The sequence below is a fragment of the Geotrypetes seraphini genome, chromosome 5, assembly GCF_902459505.1.
Source record: "Geotrypetes seraphini chromosome 5, aGeoSer1.1, whole genome shotgun sequence".
Taxonomy (NCBI): domain Eukaryota; kingdom Metazoa; phylum Chordata; class Amphibia; order Gymnophiona; family Dermophiidae; genus Geotrypetes; species Geotrypetes seraphini.
The window spans coordinates 117,450,850-117,475,865 of NC_047088.1; the positions used below are offsets into that span (position 1 = coordinate 117,450,850).

General features: G+C 49.0%; 1 protein-coding gene across 1 annotated transcript in view; it reads left to right on the forward strand.

Moving 5' to 3' along the window:
* NDUFA10 (NADH:ubiquinone oxidoreductase subunit A10) overlaps positions 1–25,016 on the forward strand; it is a 367,340-nt gene that overhangs the window by 19,638 nt on the left and 322,686 nt on the right. The window contains exon 2 of the mRNA XM_033944949.1: positions 1,397–1,565. Coding sequence (XP_033800840.1) covers positions 1,397–1,565 — 169 coding nt within the window. The remainder of the gene's footprint in view (positions 1–1,396; positions 1,566–25,016) is intronic.

The window sequence follows — 25,016 nt, forward strand, 5'->3', positions numbered from 1 at the left end:
CCGTACTTGAATAAGGGCATGTAAAACGTTCTGAGCTCCCTTGGGAGAACGGTATAAAAAATTTAATGAATAAATAAATAAATTTTCATCCCACATGGTCCAAGAAGAAAGACAAGGCCTTAAAGGTTTTGGATGTCTGGAGAGTTCTCTTTGCGTTACCTGGAGGTGACTAATGAGTTTTGTCTCTTGGATCATCTTTTCGTATTAACCAGTCAGGTGAGACGTGGCAGACCTGCTTCCAAGGGTACCATCTCTATATGGATTTGTAGAGCGATATCTTCTGCAGTGTGGTAAACAAACACCTGTTTTGTTAAAGGTGTATTCGATAAAAAGCGTGGCCTTCTCTTGGGCGGAAGCTCGGGCAGTTCCAACTGAGGAGTTATGTAGATCAGCAATTTGGTACCTTCACCAAATTCTACAGGGCGCACATAGCAGCACAGGAGGGTGCTGCCTTCGGGTCCTCAGTACTATGAGCAGGCTCATCTGTCCCACCCTAGAGTTTGGGGACTGCTTAAATATGTCCTTGTAGTCCAGCATACCATCCCTATTGCACTGGAAAAAGAGATTAAGAACATAAGAATAGCCTTACTGAGTCAGACCAATGGTCCATCTAGCCCAGTAACCCATCTTCATGGTGGCCAATCCAGGTCACTAGTACCTAGCAAAAACCCAAATAGCAACATTCTTTGTCACTGATCCAGGAATGGTAAGCTGACACCCCCCCCTAGCAATTTATTTGATGCACATTCTTTCTTACTCGAGTTTAATGGTCTGCTCCATAGCTGAAATTTCACTATCAGCCAGACTACTGGATTAGGCAAAGGCTTTACATTATAAGGGAGGCATGGTTGAGCGCCATAAATGTTCAAGCAATTTGTTTCTTGTATTTTCTTGGATTCATAGTTCCTCTGAGAAGCTTGTTAATGTTTTAACTACATTACTGCTTCTTCATTGATTGCTTTGACTTCATTTGAGCAGATCAGACACCTGGTTTTAGGGAATTCTCCATATCCCTTCATATCGCTCTTTCTCCTGTCTTCTGCTGGGCTGTCGCCAGCTTTGGTATGAACTGAAGGAGGCAGCAGAGACTGTGGAGGAGGAGGAGGAATTGAAAAGCTGTGATTGACATCTTTTGCAGTATGCTCAAAAGCACAGATGTATATCCCTATGGTTCCAAACTAATTAGATGGCAATCCCTAGGGTTCAGCATACCATCCCTAACTACTAGAAAACATATTGTCAAGGTAAGAACCTAATCTTTTTTTTTTTTTTTTTTTGTACTTTTGTAAGGGAAAATACTGAATATTTGCATTGTGAAAATAAACTTTTAAAAAAATTGCAGTATATATAGCAATTCCAGTTTTCATCTGCTGTTTGTGGCATTTGTCTCCCTCAGCGATGGATCCATGTGAGTTCTCAGCAGCCACTGCGCTATGGCTGGTGGGCTTATGTACTGGGAGAGAGAACTCTGAAGAAATTCACAGAAAATAGCAAGATCATCACCGTGGATGGTAACCTGGCTTCAGGAAAAAGTCAACTTGCTCAGCAGCTTGCAGAAAAACTAGGTATGTGAGGTTCTTTATACAGTAGCAATTATGTAATAGTTATATATAGGCAAGTCAGTTTATTTCCCTCCAGAGTTTCAAGACAAAGTTGGACAAGTTCATGCTAAACTGGTGAGACTGGACTCATTTGGAGCACTGGTCTTGACCTCGGGGCCGCCTTATGAGCAGGCTGCTGGGCAGGATGGACCATTGGTCTGACCCAGCAGCGGCAATTCTTCTGTTCTTATGTTTCTCCATAATTGAATATGATTCCTGTTATCTTTACTGTTCTATTCTTATTGAGGCTATTCTTAAGTCCTAAATAGGGGTGTGATCTAGCAAGGCATGTAAAAGAACGTGTTTGGGTGAGCTTCCACATGGCCTACTAGAATCCTATTTATTATCTGTACTTTGTGGTACAGTATAATCCCGTTATACCGGACTTGCTTATAACGGAACCTCACATATAGCAGACGAGGTCTGCTGGTCCCGGCTAAGCGCCATTATAAACATACAGAAAATCATTGGATATAGTAGATTCGCATATACCAGACTTTCGGATATATCAGACAACTATTTTGGTCCCAAGAGCCACTTTTAGCTGTAATTTCATTTGGCTATAACAGACATGCTGGCTCCGCCTACACGGTGCGTGGCATACCTGTGATACTGTAGTCAAAATGGCTGAGAAGTCTGCTATGAAGCGTCGTTCTGTAACATTAGATGTAAAACGCGAAATCGTTCTTTTAATCAAAACTAAAATGAAAACACAAGCGGATATTGTGACATCTGGAGTAGCTGTGAAAAGTACAAGACTTCTTTGCAGTTTGCAGATGGCAGTAAGAAATTGCGCAAATCCACCTATGATGATGTTGAAGATGTGCTTTTTCTTTGGTTGAAGCAAGCACGCTCACTTGGTACGCCAATCTCCGGTCCAATTCTGAAAGTGAAAGCAGTCAGTCTTGCTGTTCAACTTGGTCACAATGACTTTAAATGTAATGATAGATGGCTGGATCGGTTCAAGAAGCGCAGAGCTGTTATCTTTCATGTCCTGAGTGGTGAATTAAAGTCTGTACCACAAGAACTTGCTGCAGACTGGTTACAGACCAAACTACCACAGCTTTTGGACCAATATAACGCTGATGAGACTGGGTTATTTTTTAAGTTGTTGCCGATTGCACAATGACGTTCAAAGGAGACAGCTGCCACGGTGGAAAGAGAAGTAAGGAGCACCTCACATTATTGTTTGCTGCCAATATGGATGGATCTGAAAAGCTACCGCTACTAGCTATTGGAAAGTCTGCCAAGGCACGTTCTTTCAAAGGTGCAAAGTCACTGCCAGTTGTGTACAAAAAGCAATCGTAAAGCTTGGATGACAGACAGCCAGTCTGTTCAGTGAATGGTTGACAGATCTTGACAGAAAATTTGTGAAGGAAAAGCACCGCATTCTGATGATCGTTGATAACTGCAGCGCACATAACCCTGCTGTAGCTGAACAGCTTAAAGCAATTGCCACCAAACTGTACGAGTCAACTTCAGCCTGTGATATAGGCATCATACAGAACTTCAAAGTTCTGTACAGAAAGCGACTTATGCATAAACTTATCATAGCTATTGAGAACAGCGACATGGACAACTTTGCCATCGACATACTGCAGTGTCTGCGATGGGCTTGGTCAGTCTGGGAGAACGAAATCACAGGCGGCAGAGAGCAGAGGAGAGTAGCAAGAGGAGAGCGGAGGGGGACAGCAGGAGGAACCCAGAGGAGGAGGGGAGAGCAGGCGAGAAGGAGGCAGGATCAGCGGCGAGAGTTAGCTCCTCCCACCCCCATCGTCATCCATCGAAGCTGCCCCTTAAAAGGGGAGGGGCCAACGGCGCTCAGCTGTTCGGCTCTGCAGGCAGCAGAGAAGAGTAGCAGTAGGAGAGTGGAGGGGGAGAGAAGGAGACAGGATCAGCAGGGGCAGTGGCAAGAGTTAGCTCCGCCCACTCCCAATGTCATCCATTGAAGCTCCCTCCTTAAAAGGGGAGGGGCCAATGGCGCTCAGCTGTTCGGCGTGCGTCGAAGGCGAAGGTCAAAGGCGCTCGCCTTAGCGAGAGCGCCTTTGCGAAGGGCTTTGAGAAGGGATGAACCACCACTAAAGAAGAGCAGAGGGAGACCACAGCAGACACAGAGGACATTCAACCAGGCAGACCCAGCAGATACAGGGACATGCAACCAGGCAGACCCAGCAGGTACAGGGACACGCAACCAGGCAGACCCAGCACAGTGTTCTCCCTAGGGCCTTTTAGCTGGGCGGTCCGCCCAGCTAATTTAGACAAGCACCCAACTATCATCTGCTGCTGCCGCCGCTGCTGAACATTAAAAAAAAACAAACAAAAAAAACGGCTTGGAGATTTCAGCCCGTAGCGAGCTTATGCTCCGGGGCTCTATTGGGGGAAATGCTGCCGGGTCCTGCCTTCGCAGAAACAGAAAGTAGGCAGGACCCTGCAGCAAGAAGAGCAAATTCTTCACTAACCTGTCTCCCGCCTTAGCCCGTAGCGAACGCTTGCTTCAGGGCTCTCAACATGTGCGTGCCGGCTTCCCTTCTCTTCCCTCCGAAACCGGAAGTTATGTCCGGGGCGGGGAGGGGGGAAGAGAAGGGAAACCGGCACATACGTCAGAGCCCTGGAGCATGAGTTCGCTACGGGCTAAGGCAGGAAACTTACAATTTGTTGCTCTTACTGCTGGGTCCTGCCTACTTTCTGTTTCTGCGAAGGCAGTACCCGGCAGCACTTCTCTACATCGCTCCTTAGTTTTTATGAAGTGGTGCAGTGAGGGGCCATCGGCTGTGGTTACCACAGCCAGCACTTTACTGGCGCAGGCAGTAGCAGCAGGAGGAGGATGGTGGCCTTATGTAATCAATGAGGCGAGCCCAGCGGTGGCGCTGCAGTGCCTGCGGGAGGCGTGCGAGAGTGTGACAGCCGCCCTGGAGCCGCTGCACTTCAACAAACTGGACTTTGGTGAGACCGGTGTGCTCAATCACTTCTACAACGCAGGTGCACGGGAAGCGCGAGAGTGGGGGTAGAAAGTGGCCAGAGTGAGAAGGTATCAGGCCCCGTGGGGTTGTTGGGGGTGTATATGGGGTTTTTATTACTTATAACCAGCTGAATTTCAAAATAAGTGTGAGCAGAGTGGCTGTACTGCTATAAATAATTTGTTTAAAAAGTGCACTAACGAATTGCCATCTTAATGGAAATTCTTGCAAGCCCCTTTGTTAATACTGCTGTTTTCTTGGTAGTTATTTCAGCTGGGGTTTTTTTTTTTTTTTTTGGCAGCTCAGAAGAGCCAAACTGAGCAGTCTTTTACATCTCCTTTACTGTCACTACAGAATTTGCTTTTTCTTCATTGTCATTTTCAGAGCCCCCCACTCCCTTTTTCCTGCTCCTCCTTTTCACAGCTGCGCCTTCCTCCCACAAAAGGACAAACGGTGAGTGAGAAGTGTCACCATCACATTGTCCTGTTCAGAAGGCTGAGCCAATCTTCCATGTCTGCTTTCAAAGGCTGTTCAGAAAAATCTAAAGTTGGAAAAACTGAATTGAAGTTTTCCCCATGAATTTGATTGTACTTGATCAGAAAATAATTTTTTAAAAAATTTGAAAGCCCTTCCTGGGGTCCCTCAAAGTCACTGATTACAAAGCTCCATTTTTCTTAAAATTTGCTATTATTTTTTATTAATGAAGCAATTTTCTTGGTATTATAGCTATAACTATTTAGATTGCTGCAGCTGCCAATGCTCCTGGAGAGAGGTTTGTCGGTCATCTCACGGTGGGGTTCGCATGGAAGGGAGAGATAGGAGAGTCAGCGGGGTGGGGGTGGGGGGAGAAGTGGGCTGCTCTGGTTGCTCCAAGGCCTAGCGTCATTAACTTCTTTGGGCAGTGTTTACAATTTGCTGCTGTTGCCAGCTTCAGGCCTTCCTCTCTGCCGAGTCCTGCCTAATTCCTGTTTCCATGAAGGTAGAATCCAACAGAGAAGGCCCGAAGCCGGCAACAGCAGCAAATTGTGAATGCTGCTGCTGCTGCTGCCCGAAGAAGTTCATGACCGGGGATGGGGTGACAGAAAGAGGAAAAGGAGCAGAGGATGGAGAGAATTGCTGCAAGCAACTGGAGGGAGAAAGAAAGGGAGAAGGAAGATGGGGGAGGGTGGGAAAGGAAGGAATGAAAAGAGATGCCAGGGCATGGAGGGGGAGGGAGAGATGGAAGAAAAGGAGAGAGATGCCAGGGAATCAGGGAAGGGAAGGAGACAGAGATGCCAGCCCGTGGGGTGGGAAGGAAAGAAAGGAGAAGAGAGAGATGCCAGAGGAGGTGGTGACAGAGAGAGAAAAATGGAGAGCTGGCAGAGCTGAAATCAATCATGTACAAAGGAGAGATGGGGCACAGAATAGACAGTTTATGGAAGGAGCATAGAAAGAGGGAAGATACCATATGGAACAGGGAGAGGGCAGAAGTGAATGGAAAGGGCTGATGCTGTATGGAAGACAGAGAGAGGACAGATGCTGGCTAGAAAGAAGAGAGTGAAGACAAGATGATTAAAGCAGAAACAACAAAAGATAGAAAAAAGATTTTTTGTTGCTTTAGAATAAAATAATATTGTAATTGTATTGATAAAACTTTTAGAAACAGAAAATAAGATAATCTTTTTACTGGACTTATTTTAATACATTTTTTACTAACTTTTAGAGACCAAAACCCCCTTTCTCAGGTCTGGACAGTATAATGTAACAGCAGTATACTATAGTGACCTGAAGAAGGAGGCTGTGGCCTCTGAAAGTTAATTGAAAAATTGATTAGCCCAATAAAATGGTATATTCTTATCTTCAATTTATGTTTTATTTTTATTTGTTAATTTGTGAAGTGGTGATTGTTATGTATCAGTTTTTTCAAATTTACATTTACTGTCTTTATATTTTGCACAGTATTAGGGGACAAATGTCACTGTTTCTGTGGTGGCAGATTCTGGTTTCTTGGTGGTTCAGTTTAATTTTTGTCTACATATTTTTATTTTTAGTTTGTGATTATTCCATATTGGGCAAGGGTGTATCTGTGTTCTGTGTGTATGAAAAGGACATGGTTTTCTGTTAGCATCGACTGTACAGGATCAATTGATTGTGCAGGATCTGGTTTGTTTAGTTTTACAGTGTGTGTGTTGGTGTTCTAGTGCTCACTGCAGTTTTTAAGATGCTGCCTTATCCTAGGTGTACCCTTGTTGTGTGACTCATGGATTATTACTAAAAAATAACTTTTTTATATAGAGGAGAGGGTTGTTAAAAATGATTAGCACTGGCTGTCATACTAGGTATGCCGCTGGATTTAATGACCCTATTCTAACCACCAAATTTCCCCGTCCCCCCTCACCCGGCGACTTTTTCATGCCACCCGGCTGAAAAAAATTTCTGAGGAGAACACTGCAGCAGGTACAGGGACACGCAACCAGGCAGACCCAGCAGGTACAGGGACACACAACCAGGCAGACCCAGCAGGTACAGAGGACACACAACCAGGCAGACCCAGCAGGTACAGAGGACACACAACCAGGCAGACCCAGCAGGTACAGAGGACACACAACCAGGCAGACACAGAGGACAAAACAGGCGCAGAGGACAGCCACAGTAGGTGCTGAGGACACAAAGCTAGGCAGACACAGAGGACAAAGCAGCACAAAGGACACACAACCAAGCGGACACTGAGGACATAACCAGGCGAACGCAGAAGACACAGCAGACACCCCCAGCAAACACAGAAGACATCCACAGTAGACCGGCAAGCGGGCAGCAATGGAAGCAGCAGACAGAAGCAGGATGTTGAGCTACCCAGTTTTCTGCACTGTCTGCCTTATGTATGACTACCTCCCTTCTAGTAGGCGGTCTTATGTATGCGATCGATGCGGAGAACTGGAAAGCCTGAAGAAGCAAGTCAGATTCCTGGAGGGCAGAATACTGGAACTGGAGGCACTTCAAGCAGTGGAGGAAGAAGACAGAGAAGCAGAGATGATCAAGACGGAGGACACCATCGAGGAAGGAGTCTGGGAGCTGGAGAACTTCATAGAAGAGGCATACAGGGAGGCTGTGGAAAAACACCAAGTACAGAGGAACTGCGGAGATTTCGGACCTCATCAAGGAGAAGAAAAAAGCATTCATCTCTTACAAACAATCAGGGAAACAGGACTCTTGGGAAGTCTATCTGGCCAAGTCAAAAGCCGTCAAAATAGCAGTTAGGGAGGCCAAATTCCGCATGGAGGAGTCTCTAGCGAAGAACTTCCAGAAAGGAGATAAATCCTTCTTCAGGTATATCAGTGACAGAAATAAGAACTCAGGCAGGATAGTACGTCTTAGGAAACCAGACAGAAACTATGTAGAAGCGGATTCGGAAAAAGCCCAACGGTTAAATGAATACTTCTGCTCAGTCTTCACCCGCGAGGCGCCAGGACTTGGCCCTCAGCTACAGACAAGGGTTGACGCAGATGACCCGTTTAGTAATTTCGAGTTTACACCCAGCGGTGTCTACTGCGAGCTGTCAAAGCTTAAGGTTAACAAGGCAATGGGGCCTGACAACCTACACCCCAGGGTGCTCAGGGAATTGTGTGATGTCTTGGCGGAACCGCTATCCGCGCTCTTCAATCTCTCCCTTAACGTCCCGTTGGACTGGAAGACGGCTAACGTCATTCTACTTCACAAGAAAGGCTCCAAGATGGAGACAGCAAACTACAGACCGGTGAGTCTCACATCAATAGTGTGCAAACTAATGGAAACTCTAATCAAACGCCAATTCGATACGATCCTGAATGAGGAGAATCTACGGGATCCCCGTCAACATGGATTTACTAAGGGGAGATCCTGCCAATCCAACCTGATCAGCTTCTTTGACTGGGTGATGAGGAAGCTGGTTGTTGGGGAGTCCCTGGACATCGTATACCTGGACTTCAGTAAAGCATTTGATAGCGTACCACACCGCAGGTTGCTGAGCAAGATGAGTTCTATAGGATTGGGCGACACATTGACGAAATGGGTTGGGAACTGGCTTGGAGGTAGGCTTCAGAGGGTAGTGGTGAACGGCACCCCCTCCGAAATGACGGAGGTAATCAGTGGAGTGCCGCAGGGCTCGGTCCTGGGCCCAATCCTATTCAACATCTTTATAAGAGACTTGGCAGAAGGGCTGCGAGGTAAAATAACATTATTCGCCGATGACGCCAAACTAAGCAATGTAGTGGGCAAAAGCACAACAGACATAAATTCAATGTCCGACAACATGATGCATGACCTACTCCTACTGGAGCGCTGGTCTAGGTCCTGGCAACTCAGCTTCAATGCCAAAAAATGCAAAGTCATGCACTTGGGCAGCCAAAATCCATGCAATGCTTACACCCTTAATGGCGAGATCCTAACAAGAACTGAAGAAGAACGAGACTTAGGGGTGATCATCAGTGAGAACATGAAGACTGCCAATCAAGTGGAGCAAGCTTCATCCAAGGCAAGGCAAATCATAGGTTGCATACGCAGGAGTTTCGTCAGTCGTAAGCCTGAAGTCATTATGCCATTGTATAGATCCATGGTGAGGCCCCACCTGGAATACTGTGTGCAATTCTGGAGGCCGCATTACCGTAAGGATGTGCTGAGACTGGAGTCGGTCCAGAGAATGGCCACCCGGATGGTCTCGGGACTCAAGGATCTCCCGTACGAGGAATGGCTGGATAAGTTGCAGCTGTACTCACTTGAGGAACGCAGAGAGAGGGGTGACATGATCGAGACATTCAAGTATCTCATGGGCCACATCAAGGTGGAAGAAGATATCTTCTTTTTCAAGGGTCCCGCAGCAACAAGGGAACATCCGTGGAAAATCAGGGGACGGGGACACCAGGAAATTCTTTTTCACTGAAAGGGTGGTTGATCGCTGGAATAGTCTTCCACTTCAGGTTATTGAGGTGAGCAGCGTGCCTTATTTTAAGGCCAAATGGGATAGACACGTGGGATCTATTCACAGAGAAAGGTAGGGGAGAGTCATTGGAGTGGGCAGACTAGATAGGCCGTGGCCCTTATCTGCCGTCTATTTCTATGTTTCTATGCTGAGATATGCCTACAGAGAGTGTGGACCACCAGACTAATATCCACCAGGAGGAAATGGGGGACATAGCAGCAAGATCTGGAAACAGCAGATGGAACCCACAAGAAGACGAATACCAGGATGAGAGGAAATGGGTAGGAATGAAGGACCACGGACCTACAGCTGGAGAGATGGGCTTACACCAGGGACTCGGACCTGCAGCTGGAGAATTGAGAGAAGATAGAGAGGACAGCAATCATCGTGGGGGACTCTGTCATCAGACAAGTTGACAGCCACATAATGGGAGGAAGACTGGATCGACTGGTGACCTGCCTACCGGGAGTCAAGGTAGAAGACATAGTGAGCTACATCGACAGGATTGTCGACAGTATGGAAGAAGAAGATACGGCAGTGGTGATCCATGTGGGGACAAACAATGTGAGCAACAATAACTACAATAGAGAAGTACTGAAGGACCAGTTCCAGATACTAGGAAGGAAGCTGAAGACCAGAACGCAGAGGATAGTATTCTCGGAGATCCTGCCGGTACCCAGGGCAGATGAGAAGAGACAGATGGAGCTGCAAGCAGTCAATGCGTGGATGTGGCACTGGTTTGAGGAAAAAGGCTTCCACTTCGTGTGCAACTGGACGACGTTCTGGGGGAAGAGCAAGCCATTCAGGAAGGACGGACTCCAACAGAGATGGAACGAGGCTACTTGCAAGCAACATCAAGAGAGAAGTTGAGAAGTTTTTAAACTAGGAAGAAGGGGAAAGCTGACAGTCGACCGAGAGAGAGAGTCGATGATTCAGGAACCGGTATACCCGGAGGATACCATGCAAGAAGATGGAGGGGAAGATTCACCAGATAGCAGACACACAAGAAGGGAACAGGCTGCAAACTCAAGTGTATGTACATGAACACAAGGAGCCTTAGAAATAAGATGGGTGAATTAGAAGCTGTGGCACAAAAGGATAACGTTGACATCATCGGCATCACGAAAACATGGTGGACTGAGGAAAATGCCTGGGACACGGTGCTACCGGGATACAAACTATACCGCAGAGACAGAGTGACTCAAAAAGGAGGAGGCATTGCCATATACGTCAAAGAGGGAATTGAATCTACTGGAGAGAACACGCCACAACAGATGGATAAGTTAGTCTCTATGGGTCAAAATTCTGGGAACAAATGGACCAGAAACGAAGATAGGCATCTACTACCGACCCCCAGGGCAGTCCGAAGAAACTGATGGAGAAATGACAGATGACATTAAACGCAACTGCAAGGGAGGCAATGCAGTTATCGTGGGCGACTTCAACTATCCGGGGAGAGAATGGAACCTAGGCACCTCCGGCTGTGCTAGAGAGACCAAGTTCCTGGAAACGGTAGGCAATTGCTTCCTGGAACAACTTGTCAAGGAAAACATGAGAGGAAATGCAATTCTGGACTTAATTCTAAATGGACTGAGAGGACTGGCACAGGATGTAGAAGTAGAAGGGACGCTGGGAAACAGCGATCACAATATGATCTGCTTCAACCTGGAAATAGGGGCGAAACATCGGTACAGAACGATAGCCATGGTGCTAAACTTCCGAAAAGGAAATTACGAAGGGATGAAATGCATGGTGGGGAAGAAGATTAAGAAGACGATAAACACTGTAAAGACGCTGGAGCAAGCTTGGTCTCTTTTTAAGGAAATGGTCACTGAGGCACAAAATCTATATATACCGCGTATCAACAAGGGATGAAAGAGAAAAAAGAATAAATAACCGGCGTGTAGAGGTTAAGGAAGTGATCGGAGACAAAAAAACCTCGTTTAAGGAATGGAAAAAATAAAAAAAACGGATGAAAACTGGAATAAGCACAAACAACAACGCAGGTGCCATAAGGCAGTAAAAGGGGCCAAAAGAGACTACGAGGAAAAAATAGCCAAGGAGGTGAAAAACTTCAAGCCTTTCTTTTGGTATATTAAAGGGAAACGTCCTGCGAAGGAAGCGGTGGGACCGTTGGATGACCAAGGAATAAAGGGAGCGCTAAAAGAGGACAAAGCAATCTCTGACAGACTGAACACATTTTTTTTGCAACTATATTTACCAAAGAGAATATACACAGCATACCGGAACCCATCAGGCTGTATGCTTGAAGTGAAAATGGGAAACTGACAGGATTAACGGTCAGTCTAGAAGAGGTATGCAGGCAGATTGATAGGCTTAAAAACGATAAATCCCCCGGACCGGATGGCATCCATCCGAGAGTCAGCAAGGAACTGAAAGGGACCATAGCTGAACTGCTTCAACTAATAGCCAGTCTGTCGATCAAAACGGGAAAGATTCCAGAGGTCTGGTTTGTGGTGAATGTTACGCCAATCTTCAAAAAAGGTTCGAGGAAATACCCGGGAAACCACAGACTGATGAGTCTGACCTCGGTACTGGGAAAGATGGTAGAGGCACTGATAAAGAACCGTATCATTGATCACCTTGATGAACACAGTCTTGATGAGGACCAGCCAGCACGGTTTCAGCCAAGGTAGATCTTGTTTGACAAACTTGCTGCATTTCTTCGAGGGAGTAAACAGGCAGATAGACAAGGGCGACCTGAGGTGGGGGTAAATGGACAATACTCGGACTGGAAGAGCGTTACTAGTGGGGTGCCGCAGGGCTCGATCCTTGGACCTGTGCTCCAACATCTTTATAAACGATCTGGACATAGGTGCGACGAGCGAGGTGATTAAATTTGTGGACGATACGAAGCTATTCAGAGTAGTGAAGACTCAGGAGGATTGCGAAGATCTGCAACGTGACATAATCAAGCTCGAGGAATGGGCATCGACATAGCAGATGAGGTTCAACGTGATTAAATGTAAAGTGATGCCTGTCGATAACAAAAAATCTCATGCACGAATACAGGATGTCCGGGGTGGTACTTGGAGAGATCTTCCAGGAAAGGGACTTGAGAGTTCTGATCGATAAGTCGATGAAACCGTCCACACAATGTGTGGCGGCGGCAGCGAAAGGGCGAACAGAATGCTAGGAATCATAAAGAAGGGGATCACGAACAGATCGGAGAAGGTTATCATGCCGTTGTACCGGGCAATGGTACGCCTTCACCTGGAGTACTGCGTACAGCACTGGTCGCCGTACATGAAGAAGGACACGATACTACTCGAAAGGGTCCAGAGAAGAGCGACTAAGGTGGTTAAGGGGTTGTAGGAGCTGCCATAACAGTGAAAGATTAGAGAAACTGGGCCTCTTCTCCCTCGAACAGAGGAGATTGAGAGGGGACATGATCAAAACATTCAAGGTACTGAAGGGGATAGACTTAGTAGAAAAGGACAGGTTGTTTACCCTCTCCAAGGTAAGGAGAACGAGAGGGCACTCTCTGAAGTTGAAAGGGAATAGATTCCGTATGAATGTAAGGAAGTTCTTCACCCAGAGAGTGGTAGAAAACTGGAACGCTCTTCCGGAGTTTGTCATATGGGAAAACACCCTCCAGGGATTCAAGACAAAGTTAGACAAGTTCCTGCTGAATAAGAGCGTATGAAGGTAGGGCTAGTCTCAGGGCGCCGGTCTTTGACCAGAGGGCGCCGCGTAAGCGGAATGTTGGGCATGATGGACCATTGGTCTGACCTAGTAGCAGCAATTCTTATGTTCTTACAACAATCAACAATTGTTTCAGGAAGACAGGAGTTGTCAAGAACGTTGTTTCTGACATTTTTGCAGAGACAGAAGATCTTTCAGAGACACCCCCATCGCCTACATTGTCTTCTTGTGACTGTGACTGTGATAACATTTTTTAATGGCTGATGGAATTGCATTTCTTGCAGGTATGTCTGTGGAAGAATTTCTTGTCATTGATGAGCAGGTGCAGACATCTGCTGTGTTAACCGATCAGGAGATTTTAGCAGAAGTCAAGGCAAAGCCTGGCAGTGTCGATAGTGCACAAACTGGTGACGAATCCAGTGATGAGGAGGCTCCAGCTGAGCTTCCACCATCTACACGTGAAGCAAGCATGGTGTTGACACTGCTGCAGCGTTACATTAAACATAACGCTAATGATGCTGTTGAAGCAGACGTACTGATGTATTGCATTGGAAAACTTGATGCGTACATCACTAACACATATGAAAGAAATGCAGCCCAGAAGGAAATGACAGATTATTTTTGTTTCCAGGACAGTGTGACATAATGCTTTAGACCAGTAGTTCCCAACCCTGTACAAGGCAGTCAGGTTTTGGGGATAGCCCTAATGAATATGCATTGAACAGATTTGCATGCCTGTCATCTCCATTATATGCAAATTTCTGTAATGCATATTCATTAGGACTATCCCCAAAACCCGATTGGCCTGGTGGTCCTCCAGGACAGGGTTGAGAACCACTGCTTTAGACCATCTTTTAGTGTTCTGGTTTTGGGATCATTTTGGGCCATACCAATGCTTTGCTGAGTTTTGTTATTGATGTTTGCAGTGACTGTTGTTCATTGAATGTACGTTGTTTCAGTTGACCTAAATAAAGTAAAAACAAATGCTCCTCTGAATATAACGGACTGTTTTTCCAGGTCCCTTGAAGTCCATTATAACGGGATTATACTGTATCTATTTTCCTATTCCTGGTACCAGTGGATGTCTAAGTATGGCACAATCTAAAACGCAACAAATCGATGCTGCTTTTATGGCTCTGTAATCAGCTAAGAGGTATAAACTGGATCCACCCTTACCTGCGAAGTCACATTCCATCAAGGATTCTGCAAGTTCAACCCCGGCGTCGGTGATGATAGATGAATTTGCTGAAATTTTAAAAATGCTCCCTGCAAATTGTCAAGCACTATAGGATCTGCAGACAGGAGTTGAATCGCAAATGTAGCGGATTCAATCGCTCTGCCAGAAAATGGAAAATCTTGACTCCTGAACGTCGACGCTAGAAGGCAAGGCCGTGCCTTATTGATGCACATGCAAAAATGATTTCTCGTTTTCAATCAGAGGTTGAAGATTTAGCCAACCTTAGCAAGAGAAATAATTTACGCATTTTTGGGATCCCAGAATCAGCTGAATCTGATGCTCCGATTAAGTTTTGTGTTAAATTTATTCTGGAATTGCTTAATCTTCACTTTGATCCACTGATGGAAATTGAGCGGGTTTCTTCAAATCGATTGTGCAATTCTAAATATCTGCGACCTGTGGTCCTCAAGTTGCTTTGCTACCAACAAGTGCTGGCTATTCTTAATGCGGCCAAGGCTCTGTTAAAATGGCAGGATTGGGGGGGTCACATGATGACGCGCTGCTGAGCGGTGGCTCTCTGCCTGAGCTCCGACCTCCCTCTGCCCTTTATTACTTCTTTTACCAGCACCGCACGCTTATTTCTGACTTAATTCTACCGCATCCAGCACTGTTACCTGGTGGGACTCTTGGTGCACCGGGACGAATGAGTGGTGTTATGCCTGCCAAGGTCCTGCAGCCGCAAAATCTTAGACCACGCTATCACCCAAAATGGCGGCGGAGCGGATCCCAACGCAAACCACTGTAACTCTGCAGGAGGAGACGCTACGGGAGCTAACAAAACACCTGTCTGCTCTTATTGACAACTGACTCGCCAAATTCCAGGCATCTGTAGATGAGCTCAAAGACTGCATGGAACGGCACAGGTCCCAGCTGGAACAGCGAGTTTCGGCACAAGAGGATCAGGGTAATTAGGACGCTGATCGCCTTCGTGCCTTGGAAACACAGTGCTCCACTCTGCAGGCCCGCCTGGAGGACCAGGAAAACCTAAGAAGTAACAACCTTCGGGTCCTTGGGCTGCCTGAGCGGATACGGGACGCTGATCTGTGGAACGTCTTGGAGCAGTGGCTGCCAACCCAGGTGGGCCTTGATATGGCGGGGGCTCGTGCAGTAGTGGATCGGGTGCACTGCATTGGAAACATTTGTCCGGGTGAGACTAAACCCCGTCCTGTGATTGCCCGGTTCCTAAATGTGGCGACCAAAGGCTGCATCCTGGCCTTGTACCGGAAGGCTGGATCACTGGACTATGAGGGCTCCAAGCTTCTCCTTTTCAACGATTACTCACCAGCGGTGGCTACGAGTCGCCACACCTTGGCCCCTTATTGTGCTGAATTGCGGAACAGAGGTATCAAATTTACTGTGCTGTTTCCCACTCGGGTGCACATTCAGGCAGAGTCGGGGCCTCATTTTTGTGATACCTTTGCGGAGCTCAAGACCTAGAGAATGACACGGAGAATAAAGTCTGTCCTCGTCACTATTCCGTCCCTGGACCACCATCCCCTTCACCGATCCGTCACCGCCATTCCCTTCACCGCCCCGTCACTGTCCCCGCAGCATCCATGCAAGCCTCAGTACTGCAATATTTAGCTTATTCCTTCCTTATAAATCAAAGTTTTGGCTGCTGAACTGGAGAAAGAGATGTTCAGCTGGCAGGGCTTTGTTTATAAATTTTTATCAACACAACTAATATACTACTTTATCCTAAAGCAAAAAAAAAAAAAGAAATATAATTTTTTGTTCTACCTTTTGTTGTCTGGTTTCTGCTTTCCTCATCTTCTCATTCAATTCCTTCCATCCACTGTCTCTCTGCGTCTTCCATTTGCTCTGTTAATGTGCCTCTCCCTTTCTCCCCTCCCCTCCAAATTGGTCTGGCACCCATCTTCTTCCCTCTGCTCTCCCCATAGTCTGGCATCTCTGTCTTCTTCCCTGCCAGCATCTTCTCCCCACTCTCTCTTCCCCATTTCCCTTCAGCGTCTTCTCCCAATCTCTCTTCCCTATTTCCCTTCAGCGTCCTTCTCCCCACTCTGCCTTCCCCATGTCCCTTCAGCATCTGTTCCTCTCCACCCCACCTTTCCTCCCTTTCTCCCTCCCTGCCCCTTACCTTTGCGGCGCTTTCAGCCCCCTCATGCAGCGAGAACACCTCTTAGCCGCTTCCACCATGCACCTGTGCCCCCCCTTGGACAACAGGCCCAGTCCGACAAATATGCCAGCAAACTTCCCTGCCCTTTACTTTAGTGGCCGGCGTTATCTAAACTGCCTTCTTACAGCAGCCGGAGCGTTGAAGTTGCATATGTGCAACTTCCAGTTGCGTCAGAGATGACCTTTATGGCAGCCACACGTTTAAACTCGGCGGCGGCAGTAAAGAGGGAGGGAGCGCAATAGGTGATCGCGCGCATTCCCTCCCTTAACTGCGGGGACAAGGCCATTCACCGCTCCACGGGGCGGTGAATGGCCTTGTCCCTGTAGCCACAGTGAACACAGGTTTTTCCTCACCGTGTCATTCTCTATCAAGACCTATATGAAGGGCCTATTGGGGCGGCGGCTCCGTGACTTCTACTTTGCGGAGGCTGAAGGATTGCAGGCTAGTTGCCTATCGGAGTGGAATGTCGTGGCCCTTTCCTGCTTGCCCCTTTCCGATTGAACCTGCTCTGATTGACTCCTGATGCGGCTGCTTGGATTCTTTCCTGCCTGGGGGCTTCAGCCTTCTGGTGGGCTTGTGGCAGGGAGGCAAGCGGACTTGCTTTCTCCTCCATTTCCCCCTGGGGGACCATGTGCATCACAGACCTGCCATGACTGCCTTTATGGGATTGGCCTCTTCGGCTTGCTTGCCTTTTTGTTCGGCGGGGGCTACCTTTACCATCGGAGAGTGGAGTTGGCTGTTCACCAGTGCCGGGTGCTGTGTGGGAGGCCTTGAGCGTGCCTCTTACACTCTGCTGGCAGGCACCCGCACATTCCCTTGCAGTATGCACTCTGGGAGAGACACAATGGCTGGTGGCTTTGTCTTTGCTGCTCCCTCTCCTTCCTCCTCCATTCTGTCGGGAGGTGGTGGGTCGCCCTCCTAGTCTGCCTTGTGATTTGCTTCATCTCCATTCCTCATTATTGTTGACTGTGATATATCCATGGGCACATATGTGTTGGTTTTGTTTTATGTTCCTAATGCTGGTATACCTTCTGGGTCTTTTTTTGGGTGTGGTGGGGTGGGGAGTGGGAGTGGGCATTTTCTACATTTTTTTAAATCAAAAGAATCCTGGTGGGGTTTGGGAGGCTGCTGGGTGGGGTGTGGGGTGAGATGGGGGGAGTTAGTTTGGAGAAGGGCGTTTTGTTGCTGTGATTGCAGTAGGGGTCTGGTTGGTTAAGTGGTGTGAGGGGGAGTGGGGTCAGGGGGGAGAGGGGTGAGTGCCCCTCGGCGACTGGGGTTTTTCCATTTCTGTTTCCTGGGGGCCCGGCTGGGAGGCTTACTGGGGAATACTTTGTATGCTGTATCTTTTTCTGTTTTTTCCTCTTTGTACCTCCCATGGCTACTGGCTGACTTGACTTATATTACTCTCAACGTGGATGGTCTTCACTCCCCGATCAAATGAAAGAAGGTGTTGTCTTTTCTGAAGCGGGAGAGGGCTTCGGTGGCCTTCTTGCAAGAGACGCTTCTTACTACTAGTGAGCACTTGAAACTGGTGCGGGAATGGGTGGAGGAGGCGGCATACTCTTCCTACAATTCTAGACAACGGGGTATTGCTGTTCTTATCACTAAGGCTTTAGCAGCAGTTCCACATAAGTTTATTACGGACCCTCAGGGTCGTTATGTTCTCTGGGCGGGCACCCTTCAGGATCGACCAGTGGTTTTGTGCAATATCTATGGCCCGAATGTATGCGCTCATTCTTTTTTTTTCGGCAGTCCTTGCCCACCTTTTGACATTGCTCAATTACGAACTCATAGTTGCAGGGGATTTTAATGTTCCCAGCAATCCCGCTGTGGATTGCAGACCCCCTTGGGTGGTGCAACGCGACAATGAAAGGATTGGAGTGAACTTCCTGATGGGGGAGTTGGGTCTTGTCGATGTGTGGCGTGTCTATCATTCGGGAGAGGTGGACTTTACGTTTTATTCGGGGGTGCATCACACTTATTTCTGGTTGGACTATATCCTCCTGCTGTCCCAGTCCATTGGACGGGTGGTGCGTTCGCATATCCTTGATGTTCCCTTCAGTGATAATGCCTCTATTACTCTTACTTTGAAATGGCTGGGTCCTGCCCCAGATAGCATCTGGCGCCTAAATCCTTCCCTCTATTTGGACAAAAAAATTTCACACCTATCTCGCTGAGGAATAGACCCACTACTACCACACTAATGTGGGCAGAGAGGTTTCGGATACTATTTTTTGGGAAGCCGCTAAGGCGTATCTTAGGGGATGGATTATCATCCCACTAGTAAGAGCACTCTACTGGCGCAACCCTTGAAGGCCTCCCGCGCGGAAAGCCTCGGTCTGCATAAGCAAATTGATTCTTTGCTGATGGAGCGGGCTATGATTCATATTGATGTTTATAAGTTCAGGTTGTACAAGTGGGGCAACAAGGCGGGTAAATTATTGGTCAATTTGTTGAGGCCGTTCGGAAGGCCACTCGCATTTCCCGTCACCGCACTATCAACACGGAGGAGAGAGCGATACAAGACCAGTTTGTTCGTTTTTATAAGGATCTTTATGGCTCGGGAGGGACCCTGACCTGGTGGGGTCTTACCGCACGATTTCTTTATTGAATCAAGATATGAAGATCCTTACAGCGATTCTGGCGAGTAGGTTAGCTCAGGTGATTCCTTCCCTAGCCCATGCAAATCAAGTTGGTTTTGTACCGGGGTGTTTTGCCTCTTCTAATATCTTACGGGCATTGGCGGCGCTCCAGGAGGGGCGGGTGCGAGAAGGTGATAACCTTTTTGGCTAGCTTGGATGCCAAGAAGGCTTTTGACAAGGTGACCTGGCCTTATCTCTTTTGCATAGTACAACAATTTGTTATTTCCGGATCGTTTCATCAGTGGATAGTTAGTTTATACACAGCCCCCACAGCACAATTACTTAACAACAAACGCCGTACTGTTTCTTTATCCCAGGACAAGCAGGCAGCATATTCTCTACATGTGGGTGACGTCATCCACGGAGCCCCGACGCGGACAGCTTTTCAAGCAAACTTGATTGAAGATTTCAAATTTCTGGTGCTGCACCACGCATGTGTGTGCCTCCTCATGGTCTTCAGTTCTTAGTTTTCCGCGGAGCCAGAAAGCCCTGTCTCTCTTCTCTGCGTTCTTCTAAATGCCTTTCTAGCACCGCTGCTTCTTTATTTTGTTAGGGAGTCGCTGTGCATTTGTTGATTGATCGTTTATTTTCTTTGTTTAAAAAAAAAAAAAAAAAAAGGACTTTTTATTGTGTTTCTGCTGGTTCCACCGGCAGGCCCTTCTTGGGCCTCAGCCATGCTGCTAGGCCTCGTTTGGCTGCAGCTGTGTTTTCTTCTTCCCTGGCCTCTCTCTGGGCTCACCTCGTGTGAGCAGAATGGCTGGGACCCTTTTTCCTTCATTGGAATCGGACTGAGTAGCATTGATCCCCGGTAAGTCTTTCTTTCTTTCTTTCTAGGTGCGTTACCTCGGTAACGCCACCGGCTGAGTCTCAGGCATTCCAGGCATCTAGTGCAGTCGTGCCAGCCTCTACGAGACCTTCAAAGCGTGCCTCCTTTCATGGGAATACTCATCTCGAGGTTGCCCTTTATGGAGCGCACTGCTGCACCTTCATTACCAGTTTCATTGGTACGGTGCCGACTTCTGAACCTCGACGGACTTCGGTGTGCCTCGACGTCGACTAGGGCTTGATGCCTCGCCATCGCCTGGGATCGCCTGGGGCGTCGTCGACTGAGGCTTTGTGCCTCGACGTCGACTGGGGCTTCGTGCCTCGACGTCGACTGGGGCTTCGTGCCTCGACGTCGACTGGGGCTTCGTGCCTCGACGTCGACTGGGGCTTGGTGCCTCGACGTCGACTGGGGCTTCGTGCCTCGACTTTCTGCCTAGACGTCGCCTGGGGCTTGGTGCCTCGATGTCGCCTGGGGCTTGGTGCCTCGACGTCGCCTGGGGCTTGGTGCCTCGACGTCGCCTGGGGCTTGGTGCCTCGACGTCGCCTGGGGCTTGGTGCCTCGACGTCGCCTGGGGCTTGGTGCCTGGACGTCGACTGAGGCTTGGTGCCTGGACGTCGACTGAGGCTTGGTGCCTGGACGTCGTCTGGGGCTTGGTGCCTGGACGTCGTCTGGGGCTTGGTGCCTGGACGTCGTCTGGGGTCATCTGAGGCTTTGTGCTTCGACTTTCTGCCTCGACGTCGACTGAGGCTTGGTGTCTCGACGTTGACGGATGCTTTGTACCTTCGTCGGCTGCGGCCGTGTGCTCCGCGTCGCCTGACGCTAGTGCTTCGACGTCGCCTGAGGCTTGTGCCTCAACGTTGACTGAGGCTGGGGGCCTCATCGTCGGCTGGAGCTCTGTGCCTCGTTGTTGACTGAGGCTTCGTGCCTCGCCATCAACTGGGGCTTTGTGACTTGACGTCGTCTGGGGCTTTGTGCCCTTTGGTTGGCTGTGGCCTTGTGCCTCGACGTCGACTGTGGCTTGGTGCCGCAACGTCGCTGGGGGCTTTATACCTCGGTGTCGGCTGAGGGTTTGGGCCTCGGCGTCGACTGCGGTTTTGTGCCCCGTTATCGATGGGGGCTTAGTGCCTCGACATCGCCTGGGGCTCTGTGCCTCGACATCACCGGCTCCTATTCGTGAGGGTTCCCCGCTTTCTCTTCAGTTCATTCCGGGCAGATGTGCCGGAATCTTGTAGTACAGAGTTTGGTTCCCTGGAGGAGACTCTCTCCCTGCTCGGGCTCTATTGCTCCCGCCATGCGTCGTCTCGCTTGGCGCAGAGTGTGGCTGGGGATCGGAACCTTCAAGATCGTCTCGCCACTTTTACTTGCGTGAGTATTGCGCTTCTAGAGGCCTCTCTTTCGGCGGCCACTAACCACCTCTCAGAACGTGACCGGTCCTTCGCCTATCTGGATGCCTTCAGCTGAATCCCTTCTGCCTTGGTGGTTTGGACTCCTTCTCCGGAGGGGCCCTCCGGATACCTTTCCTGTGTTATCTCGGCCTCCTTTGCAGCGGCCGCAATAGCTGCAGCAGCGCCGGGTTATGGTCCAGCCTCCGGCTTCGGCAACTCCTGGCCGTCTTTTTGACTATTCTCGCATAGCCTCCGGGCTGCTCTCCTTCTGGGGATTCCTCTCCTCCCTTCGGGAGGGGTGTCTCCATGTCTACGCACCGGGAGTATAGCCTCGCCTCTGTCGGTTGGGCGTTCCCATCCTCCCATCTGCGTCTGGTCCTGGCCCTTCGTGACCTGCACTAGTTTCTAGTCCGGGAGCGGTTCAGCCTCTGTCCGGCCCAGTCTCGGGAGTCCGTCGGGGTGGACTTGAACCCAGTTTGTCTGCGCTCCTTCTTGTCTCGGCCTCAGGGGGAGGCCCTTGTTCGTTTATGCTGGAAGGTGGCCCCTCTGTCCTCGGTCCACCTCCGGTCTTTTCTGCCTCTGCCTCGGCAGGCCGCCCTTCTGCACCTGAGTCAGCTGGTGTCTCAGCGGTCTTCGGTTTCGGCTGCGCAGATGATGATCCTTTTGGGACCATGGGTCTCCACGGTTCATGTCCCACCGTTCGCCTGGTTTCATCTTCGTGTTCCCCACTGGACCCGAGCGTCTCAGTGGTGGCAAGATCGGGATCCCGCTTTCCAGCACATTGCGATGCCTCCCTCCTTGAAACGCTTGCTTCGTTGGTGGGCCACCTCTTCGTATCAGAAGGTTCTGACGATGGACTCCTCTGCATAGGCTTAGGGGCGCATCTCAACGGCCTTCGGACTCAGGGTCTTTGGTCGAGTGCAGACCGTTGCTGCCGCATCAGCCTGCTGGAGCTCCGGGCCATTTACAATGCCGTGGTGGATTTTCGTTCTTAGTTGCAGCATTGCGGAGTCCTGGTGTATACAGACATCCAGGTGGCAATGTATTCTGTGACCAAGCCAGGGGGTACAGGTTCCCGGTCACTTTGCAGGGAAGCCCTTCGTCATTGGTAGGGGGCGTTACGCCTCACCCTCTTTCTTCGGGCGGTGTATTTCCAGGGCAAGCAGCATTGTCTGGTGCACACGTTGAGCCGCTTTTTTCGGCCGCATGAATGGTCACGCCATTCTCAGACTCTGCGGCAAGTGGTTGTTCGGTGGGGAACTCCACAGGTAGTTCTGTTCTCTTCGCCCCTCACTCACTGGTTGCCTCGATACTGCTCGAGGATGTTCTCCCGGGCTCGCCTCGAGGCGGATGCTTTCCTTCTCGATTGGACGGGCAGATTTCTCTAGGCGTTCCCTCCCTTTTCTCTGATTCTCAGGTCTTTGGTACACCTCCTGTCGGTCTGTGCCACCATGATCTTGATGGCTCCTCTGTGGCCCCGGCAGCCGTGGTTCTCCCTGCTCGGTGTCAGGGAGCCTCTGCTTCTACCTGTGTTTCTTTCTCTGCTGTCTCAGTGTTGAGGTTTTCTGTTGCATCCCAATCTGCAGTCTCTACACTTATCAGCTTGGTTCCTCGCCACGTACCTCCCTCCTTTTGTTTCTCTCAGTCGGTGGGGATGTTCTTGAGGCCTCGCGGAAGAGCTCCACTCGGCAATGCTATTCCCAGAAATGGTCCAGATTTGCTGCGTGGTGTGCTGAGCACCGCATGGATCCTCTGTCTGCCTCCTTGCCTTCAGTGCTGGATTATCTGTTCCACTTGTCTCGGTCTGGTCTCAAATCGACATCTATCCGAGTCCACCTCTGTGCGATTGCTGCCTTTCATCTGCCGCTGGATGGGAAGCTGCTCTCTGTCCATCCGACGGTTTCCTGCTTTCTGAAGGGTCTCTTCAATGTTCATCCTCCGCTCAAGCCCCCTCCGGTGGTTTGGGATTTTAGGGTGGTCCTGGCTCAATTGGTGAAACCTCCATTTGAACCCATTGATAACGCTCTTTTGAAATACTTCACCTGGCAGGTGGTATTCCTGGTTGGTCTCGCATCTGCTCGTAGAGTCAGTGAGCTGCAAGCTCTGGTTGCGGACCCGTCTTTTACTGTATTTCATCATGACACGGTGGTCCTGCGTACTCATTCCAAGTTCTTGCCCAAGGTGGTTTTGGACTTTCATCTCAATCATTCCATTGTTCTTTCGGTCTTTTTTCCGAAGCCCCACTTGCCTCCTGGCGAGGGGCGCTTCACTCTCTTGTTGTATGAGGGCATTAGCCTTTTACCTGCGTCGAGCCTCATCAGATGGCTCCTCAACTGTTCATCTCTTTTGATCCTCGTCGGTTGGGTCGTCCTGTTTCCAAGCGCACCTTATCCAACTGGTTGGCTGCTTGTATTTCCTTATGCTACGCTCAGGCTGGTCTCTTGCTGCAAGATCGGGTCACGGGGCATTATGTCCGAGTGATGGCGGCATCTGTCGTTTTCCTCAGAGCCATGCCTATTGAGGAGCTCTGCATGGCTGCCACTTGGTCTTCGGGTCATACCTTCACCTCTCACTACTGTTTTTCCAGGCGCGACAGCCAGTTTGGCCAGTCGGGGTTGCGTAATCTGTTTTCATAATTGCCAACTTTCCCTCCGTCCCTTTTTGGTTAGCTTGGAGGTCACCCACATGTAGAGAATATGCTGCCTGCTTGTCCTGGGATAAAGCACAGTTACTTACCGTAACAGGTGTTATCCAGGGACAGCAGGCAGATATTCTCGCAACCCTTCCACCTCCCCGAGGTTGGCTTCTTTGCTAGCTATCTGAACTGAAGACCATGAGGAGGGGATGCGCCCTCTAGTGGATCAGGAAGGCACACACATGCGTGGTGCAGCACCAGCAAACTTGAAATCTTCAATCAAGTTTGCTTGAAAAGCTGTCCGCGTCGGGGCTCCGTGGATGACGTCACCCACATGTAGAGAATATCTGCCTGCTGTCCCTGGATAACACCTGTTACGGTAAGTAACTGTGCTTTCTCGCTGCATAGGAGTATACAGCAGGGTTGCCCCCTCTCTCCACTTCTCTTCATTTTGTCCTTGGGACCTTTGGCTCATAAAATTCAGACTAGTCTGGATATTCCGGGCATCCGGGTGGGCACTGAGGAGTTCGAAATCACTCTTTTTGCGGATGATGTTATTGTTTGCAGTAACGCATGGGAGATGATACCCTGTTTGACTTATTGGGGATTTTGGTGCCTTCTTGGGTCTTTGTATCAACTTCAGCAAATCCGAGGCTCTGCCCATCTCCTCCCCGTGTGTCTCGGGCCATGACTGCCTTCCCATTCTGTTGGGTGGGAGAGGAACTTAGGTACTTGGGTATCTTGGATTGGGCTACTGTTTATCGCCGTAATATAGCTGATAAGTTGAAGAATTTGCAAGATTTTTGCACTCGGGGGGATCTGCCTCTCTCTTTCTGGTAGAATTGCCCTTGTAAAAATGATTCCTTTATGGATTATGCCTGCGGATGAACACTCTTATAGGTCTTTTATAGGCTCCTTCATCTGGGGATGGCCTTGCCAAATCTTCGTCTATACAATGTAGCTGCCCTTATGCGAAGGCTTCATGAGCTTTTTACCA